This window comes from Anolis sagrei, chromosome 2 (genome assembly GCF_037176765.1).
Source record: "Anolis sagrei isolate rAnoSag1 chromosome 2, rAnoSag1.mat, whole genome shotgun sequence".
Taxonomy (NCBI): Eukaryota; Metazoa; Chordata; class Lepidosauria; order Squamata; family Dactyloidae; genus Anolis; species Anolis sagrei.
The window spans coordinates 288,353,896-288,362,726 of record NC_090022.1 but is presented as its reverse complement, the minus strand read 5'-3'; the positions used below and the strand labels follow the sequence as shown (position 1 = coordinate 288,362,726).

The 8,831-nt window shown below is 40.7% G+C and overlaps 1 protein-coding gene across 1 annotated transcript in view; it reads right to left on the bottom strand.

Annotated features, from left to right (window-relative positions):
• Positions 1-1,483: 1,483 nt before the first annotated feature.
• Positions 1,484-8,831, bottom strand: part of SMAD7 (SMAD family member 7) — a 76,383-nt gene continuing 69,035 nt past the window's right edge. The window contains exon 4 of the mRNA XM_060761243.2: positions 1,484-4,167. Within this exon, the coding sequence (XP_060617226.2) occupies positions 3,629-4,167 (539 nt within the window). The 3' untranslated portion in view covers positions 1,484-3,628. The remainder of the gene's footprint in view (positions 4,168-8,831) is intronic.

The following is an 8,831-nucleotide window of genomic DNA, read 5'->3' as shown; positions in this document are numbered from 1 at the left end:
TATGGCCCACAGCCTCACCATTATTACACCGTTGCAACGAGAGCGATTGGTCTCGCAAAACCCTCTTATAATGCCAAGGCAACAGGGATGTTAGGAGGGAGGAGTTTGACTACGTACGAAAGGTGCAACAAGGCTCCTGACTGCTGCTTCTCCTAGAATCATAGAATCAAAGAGTTGGAAGAGACCTCATGGGCCATCCAGTCCAACCCCCTGCCAAGAAGCAGGAATATTGCATTCAAATCATCCCTGACAGATGGCCATCCAGCCTCTGTTTAAAAGCTTCCAAAGAAGGAGCCTCCACCACACTCTGGGGCAGAGAGTACCACTGCTGAACGGCTCTCACAGTCAGGAAGTTCTTCCTAAAGTTCAGATGGAATCTCCTTTCTTGTCATTTGAAGCCATTGTTTCACATCCTAGTCTCCAGGGAAGCAGAAAACAAGCTTGCTCCCTCCTCCCTGTGGCTTCCTCTCACATATTTATACATGGCTATCATGTCTCCTCTCAGCCTTCTCTTCTTCAGGCTAAACATGCCCAGCTCCTTAAGCCGCTCCTCATAGGGCTTGTTCTCCGGACCCTTGATCATTTTAGTCGCCCTCCTCTGGACACATTCCAGCTTGTCAATATCTCTCTTGAATTGTGGTGCCCAGAATTGGACACAATATTCCAGGTGTGGTCTAACCAAAGCAGAATAGGGGGGTAGCATTACTTCCCTAGATCTAGACACTATGCTCCTATTGATTCTCCCTCCCTGAGCAGAGCCATTCCGTGTGGTGCCTGGAAATGGGGGCACCTTTGAGTCTTCGTTTTTAGGCCTGTTCCTGGGCTTATTTGGGATGATGATTCAGAAAATTGCATTGGATAGACCACATCAGCTCTAGATGGTTATTGATGTTAATTGCTTATGGTATTATTGTGTTAATTGTCTTTTAAATGGCTGTACGATGTTTGCATTGAATTTTTGCCGCTACTTGTTGTTAACCGCTCTGAGTCACTTAATGGTATACAAATAAAGTAAATAAAATAAATAATAATAAATAAATATGGTTTTCTGTGGGCAAACAGATGGTGACTACTGGATGTCATATGTTCTTTTTCAGAAACTAGAGCTGATGTTGTCTATCCAATGCAATTTTCTGAATCAGCACCCCAAATAACCAAACTGAATTTAAAGTTGACCCAAAACTGATTCATAACCCTTTTGGTACTAATGTTGGAGAGTGGTCCCTGGTGAAAAAAGGTTAGGAACCACTGGTTTGATGCTATTGAACTCTGGGATTTGTAGTTTTGGTGTGACTCCAGCATTTTTGGGCAGAGAAAGCTAAAAACCTTGTGAAAACTACAATTCTCATGATTCCACAGCATCGAGCAATGGCAAATAAAGCGGTGGTCAGCGGCATTAATTCTACAGTGTAAATTCACCCCTACTTTCTTATAAAAAATACCCATGTTCATCATAAAAGGAAGAAGGAAACACACACCAAGATTATGTTTTTATCTTTTTTTTTAATTTGGCATTTTGTTATTTGCATTTATATTAAAGCAAAGTGCATCTTTTCTTATTTTTTCTTGTTTATACACATTGCACAATACATAAATAATGATGCTTATAAAACGTCTTTGTATTTACAAGTAATAATATATTTATATATAACATAAAATACATTTTTTTCTTTTAATAAATCTCAGGGTTCTTTTTTAAAGAAGTCTCTCTCTCTCTATTTTTTTTTGTGTTGCTGTCGTTGTTATTTCCCCCCAAAAAGCACTTCAATGCTAAAATTCCAACGAGAATGCTCCTCTTTGTTCACTTAAACCTTTTTTTTTTAATATTTAGAAAAATAGCTTATGTTAAGGTCTAAACATGCTCATTGAGCTAAGAACAGTGTAAAATTGTCATACTAAGTGTATGAATTCAAGAAGAAATAAATGAATGACTGCAGTTTCTGGATGCAAACAGTACTATCATAAACCCGACCAGAACAGGTTACGCGGGGGATAAATACTGAAAATCCTTTTCGTCCTTTAGAGGGAAAAAAAGAAACCAAGAAGGGAGCAAGAAGTCTGCATCGCAGATCAATTCAGAAAGCACAGGGCCATGCACCTTATTGTTTCCCCAGCATCACAAATGATCTCTTAAGCGCAACAGAAACACAGGCACACCCTTTCAAGCCCATGTTGTTGTTGCTGCCTCCTCCACAATAAGTCTTCAAACAGCAAAGTAGCTGCAATGGAGAGGGACTAGAAATAGTGAAAGAAGGAAATGGAAAAGATTAGAAAAGGTTGGCCAGTATTTCATTTTGCTGCATCTGACTATGTGTATGTAGGCACACGTCTTGTGTACATTGGATTTTTGTGCCACATGGGCTTTCCGTCACCATGACAGGGTCAGATCCCTTCATAAGCAAGAGCTGATGGAATGAGCTGCCATAGGACAAAACCTGCAGCAAAGTAGGATTTAGAAGGAAGGCACCTCACAGAAGTCAGTTCCATGTGAGTAATTTAGCACCAGGTTCAAGGAAGACTTGTACTTAAAGCGCTGTGTGATCTGAATGATCTAGCACCAGGTTTGAGGAAGATGGGTTCTAGATCACCCCGGCTATGTGTATGTAAAACATTCTGTGATCCAAATGACCTATTGCCAGATTTGAGGGAAATGGGTTCTAGTTCATTCAAACCACACACGAGTGATCAAATGACCTATGAAAGGTTCTAGACAATTCAAATCATATCATAAAGACTTGTAGATCAGAATGACCTAGCACCAGATTTGAGGGAAATGGATTCCAGATCATTAAGACCACGGCTTTGAGCACATTTCTTCCCTTTTTCCCTACAATGTTTTTGAATGATCTTAAAAGTTTACATTCTTGCTGCTCATCCTAATATAGGCATTGACCCTACCAGGGGTTTTGGACTTTATCTTGTGGCCAACATAGCTGATCTTGCTTTTCGTGTTAAAAAGGACATCTCTATCCAGACATTCACTGCAAATATGGCTGCTCCAATGCACATTTGGAACAGCCATCTGCTTTTTTCGGTGACCCCTTCCGATTTACTTCAATGCAGACAATGGATCTGAGTATCCTGGATCTTTGTACACATAGATCCCCTCCTTTCACAGAATTATGCAGTCTAAGAACACTGAATATCCACAGGAGCAAACAACGTTCTCTGGACTGGGATATGCTTGTGAAGGTGGGGAGTTTGGAGAGAAATCACAGGATTGCTTAAATTCAAGAGAGGGAGCTATGCAAAAAGACCGTTGTATCTCATCCCACCCACCAGTTTGGGGTAATAACTTAAAAGAGGAGAAAGGATGATCTCCTGGTGATTTCTCTCCTGCTCCCCACCTGCTTTTCTAGGTGCCTTCCTTTTCCCCTTCTGAGTTATTGGTCATTCACACTTAAATCTTTTTGTTTTTCAAAATACCAGAGCCAAAAGAAAGCAAAATAAAATTTAAAAAAAACCAGAGAGAAAGAGAGAGAAATCTTCCCATAAGCTATTTCTCAAAACAGAACAAACAGACAGACAGACAAAAAGGTTGCATGAAAAAGCAAGCACTCAGAAGGAGATATTTAGCAGCAAAGTAATTATAAAATGTCCTCGTTGAGTCCGGTCTGAGTCTCTGGAGTCATCGGTTATTAAAAATAACCTCCAACCAGCAGGGGCAGCTGCTGATGAACTGTCTCGTGTAGCACTGACCCCAGCCTTTCACAAAGCTGATCTGAACGGTGAAACCAGTCCACGGCTGCTGCATGAATTCGTGGTCGTTCGGCCGTTGCAAGCTGTACGCTTTCTCATAGTCAAACGCTTTGATGGAAAAGCCTGGGAACACTTTATGAACCAGTAACGTCCTGGAGTCGGGGTTGTCCAGTGTGGCCGACTTGATGAAAATCGGGTAACTGCTTCGATTGTAAACCCACACCCCGTCGACTTCCTTGGTCAGCTGGATGCCGTAGCCGATCTTGCTCCGGACCTTCTGCACCAGCTGGCTCTTATTGTCCGAATTGAGCTGTCCGAGGCAGAAGCCATTCCCCTGAGGTAGATCATAGAAGATATCCAGGGAAGGCTCTTGGACAGAATACAGCCGACCCACGCGCGTCTTTTCTTCCCAGTATGCCACCACACACCAGTGCGATGGGTCCCCTGGTTCTTGTAGAACTTGGGAATCTAGAAAAAGATAAAATAAAAGGAATGTCAAATTCAATCTCAAAACAACAAGGCAATATAATTAGAAGACCTGCATCCTTGTTGTCTAATGCAGAGATTCCTAACTTGTGGTCCGCAGACCAACAGTAGTTTGCAAAAATTAAAATATAGTCTGCGGCCTCACCATTACTACATTGTTGCTACAAAAGCGACTGGACTCACAAAACTCTCTTATAGTGCCGAGGCTTATTAAATATTATTTTCTGTTGGCTAGCAGATGACGACTACTGGATGGCATATGTTCTGTATCAGAAATGAGAGCTGATGTGGTCTATCCAATGCAATTTTCTGAATCAGCACCCCAAATAACCAAACTGAATCTAAAGATGACTAAAAACTGATTTGTAACTAATGTTGGAGAGTGGTCCCTGGTCAGGTGGTCCCTGGTCAAAAAAAGGTTGGGAACCACTGGGCCAATGAATACAGAAAGCTTACAATGGATCAAACCCTTTGCTCTTCCAAACTTAGTAAAGTCATTTTACTGACTGTAGTCTTTCAATAATGAAGTCCATCTATTTGTCTTTCCATGACCAACTACTCTCCTCTCTTCTACTGGAGCCAACCTTTCTATATCCCAAGAGAATAAAGTTGGCATCTTTGATATTGGCAATCTACCAAAAAATCTATGAGTAATAATTTGTGTAAGTTATTTATAAAAACAATACAACTCTTCCATGGACCCAAATAAGAACAAACAAATACACATTGAGTATCTCTAATCCAAAATGTGTAGAACCAAAAATGTTGTGTATTCTGAATTTTGGAGTACTTGCATATACATAATGAGATATCTTGCCGAGATGGGAACCAGGTCTAATCATGAAATTCATGTATGTTTCATATGCAGTACAAGTGAATGGTGTTGTAGTTTTAGTGTTGGAGTAAGACACTGGGAGTCAATGCACAATATTTTTAAAATTATGTGCATGAAACAAAGTTTGTGTACATTTAAGTATCTGAAAGCAAAGGTGTCACCATCTCTAGGTGGATTTCTGAATAAGGAATACTCAAGCTGTATTTGTGGTTGGTTATTTTGAAAAGTCACATTATGAAATTAACTAAGCCAAATGTGAGGAACTTTGTATTTATGGCTAAATATTCCTGAAATGGTCTTATGAATCATAAAATGGAAGGAATTAACAGGGCTCGACTTATTTATTTATTTCAAAACCACATGTTTAGAGACTGTCGATTTTAACTGGATATTTTGGGAACAAAAAGTGATTGCTTGCTTGCATGTCGCTAGCATGGATATTGCATTGCAAATCCTTCCTTTACCAAAACAAAAAAGCCCTTTTCCCAACATCACTACTACTTTGGGGATGGATTATAAACATTCTGATCTAGCAGCAATAAGGCAAAGTCAATATAAATTTTATCACTATGACTCTGACACCATTACTTATTTGGCAATACCCAGATGCACAACAAATACACAACCTTCTTGCCCACTGGATAATTTTGAGAATTGTAGTCCAAAAAGGGAACTTTTCCAAGCCAAACTGGTATGGATATACAAAAGATTTACTCAAGTCATCAGTTCCAACTTATTCTATGAACTTGAAAGCACTATTCTTTGGAGCCAAATGTGTATGCTGAATTGACCCTTTTCGACCAATGAGACCACCAAATGCCATTGCCAAAGCTTTCACAAGGTGTCTTACTACATCCGGATTCCTAATAACCCAACAGAACACCCCTTTGAAAAAAGGATGCTCCGCATACCATAGCATTGGATGCAGAGTTGTTTTCATGCCTTCCTTCAGGCTTTTCAGGGGCATCAGTGTAACCCATAATTAGCCATGATATCTTAGACCTCAGTTGTAGCATTCGGACTCTCCTATCATTTTTCGGAGACTTTACCACATAAAGACCACGTCACGATGGTCAAAACGAATTAAGATTTCAAAAAGAGGTGGTTCAATCTTTCTTTGACCCTAATAACTTCCACAAATAGGACAATCCTGGTCAACACTAGAGCCAATGCATCACATATATTCGACTTAAGGGCACTGGACACACACCCCAAGTGTGTAAAATTGCAAACAATACAATTGCGTTTTTTTTTAACCTGAGATAATACCTTCCTAGAAATATGTAGTTTCTCCAGTATGATTCTATGGTAAACATTTGCCGGACAGTAATGGAAGACCTACAGAGTCTCTAATGAATCTACTCATCCTCCATCATGACTCTATGATCAATTTCCAGCACAAGTTGACCACAAAATCACATTGGAAGACCTAGAGATTCCTTGAGAGAAAATTTTACCAAATTCATGATCAAATCCACAAATGTAGAGGGCCAGCTGGAGCATTAATTATTTGAGAATGGTCTTGACAAACCCCTGCATCTCCCTCTACCTTTGTCTGGTTATATTATTCAGAAGTTGGGGGTCAAACAACCTTGTTGTGGTCACGGAAATGGGGTGAAGATGCAAAACAACAGCGTCTTGTGCCACACTCGGTATATCCCACAATTGATTTCTTCCCTCCAACTCTTATCTTCAAATCCTGGCTGCAGCCATTCGGTTTAAGCCAACACTAAATCAATGACAGATAACATAATACCAAAGACCTGCTAATCAGCCACAGACATCTTTTCTGATGTCAAATGTGAGTAAGCAGGGCTGACAGCTATGGCACTGCTCAGCCTAACCCGCTGCGTACATCATCCTGTTCTTAAAAGCCAATCCCTAGCTTTCTTTCATATAATAAATTTGTTCCCCTTGTCATTTAAGTCAGGAGAGGGAGGGGGATCATTAAAGAGAGAGAGAGAGTCAACTATAGCTCCGTCCAGACTGGAGAGGTAGGGCAAAATTCATCTGCTATAATTTACAGGCCCTTATTTATGCCTATAGCCAGATCTCTGGTCATAAATGCTAAAGGATGCAGACGTCAGTAGAGCTATAAATCTGATTGAATTGCAGTTAGGCTGTGGTTTGTGGTAGTAGGGTGGAGACCGGAAGTCTTGCATTTGTTAGCAAAAAATGCAGGGGAACCAAAAGAAGGGGGATGCGTGTGTGCGTGTGTGTCTCTTCCCCACCAAAGCCCTGCCTTTTAAACTACTTTTCTAACGTTGAACAGAAGAAAGAGACAATTCTCACGACTGGTGCTGGAGAATAGAGAGAGGAAAAGTGGAGGGTGTGTATGTGTGTTATGATTGTTGGAGACTTTCATGGTCTCTTCTTAAATGCAACTTGCTGCCACAACATCCATGCCAATCTGCCAGGAATTCTGCAAAGTTTTTTTACAGATACACAAAGAAACTCCTAAAGCTCTGCAAATGTTCGTTTAAATAAACGAACAATAGAATGGGACTCAAGTCTGGGTTGAAGACTGACATTTAGCATGTTTCTACCCCTACTTCAGCCCGGAGGCCTCCCTGCTCACTCACTGCAATGAAAGAGGGGCGATGAGTACCGTCACATAAACACGAATATGTAAACACTTCAAAACATCTTCTAACACCTTTCAGTGGGAATCCGAGTCTTGCTTGTATTACAATTCTGAACAGGCTGGGATGGATCCAGGATTGGTTTTCTGTGGATGGAAAGGTTCTGCCTTCCTCCATTCCATCACCACAGCTCAACCGGAAACATAGGGAAAGTGCACAGTTTGGAAAAGTTATATTTTGGGGAATGCCAGAACTCCCTGCTCCCTAGCCAAGATGGTTGGCATGTTGGATGTAGGAGCTGCAATAACTTATCCAGCCTCTGGCTTTTAGTTGCACGTGCCCAATCTACAGGACACACAGAACTGAAGTTATATCACATAGATTCTGTGAGAATGCGTTCCGCAATTCATTCTCATGGAAACCTGAGCAAATCTATACCTATAGACCTCATAGGACTGTATAACATCTTCTAATACCTTACAGTGGGAATCCGTGTCTTGCTTGTATCACAACTCTGAGCAGTCTGGGACGGATCCAGGATTGGTTTTCTGTGCATCTACAATGTAGAGTTAATGCACTTTTGACAGCACTTGAACCGCCATGGCTCAATGCTATAAAATCATGGAGTTGTAGTTTTATGAGGTCTTTAACATTTTCTGCTAAAGAATATTGGTGCCTCACCAAACTATAAATCCCAGGATTGCAAAGGAATGAGCCATGGCAGGTAAAGTGGTGTCAAAAGCAAAGAGCACCTCACTACCTCTGAGGATGCTTGCCATAGATGCAGGCGAAACATCAGGAGAAAATGCCTTTAGAACATGGCCATATAGCCCGAAAAAACCTACAACAACCCAGTGATTCCGGCCATGAAAGCCTTCGACAATACATTGCACCCAAAGACGTTGTATATGACAGAAATACAAATACTCCCGCTACCACAGGCAACAATTAGTGTCACACATATGCCACACCTGTAATTCTTTGCTAATTTCATTCTTGAAAGAGACAAGTATTAGTTTGAGTAATTTTCTTCCCACTGTGAGAAACTCTTCGAAAAGTGTGCCGTTTTCAAAGACTATTTATAGTTTGGGAGTCATTCTGCGCAAAACCTGCATGTGTTAACTTTGCTAAGAAAACAGCCCTTTCTACTCAGAAAATTCTGTAATTTAAGCATTTATTCTATGCAAAATCTGTACTTCATTTTTCACAGAAAACTTCACGTTCTGCAC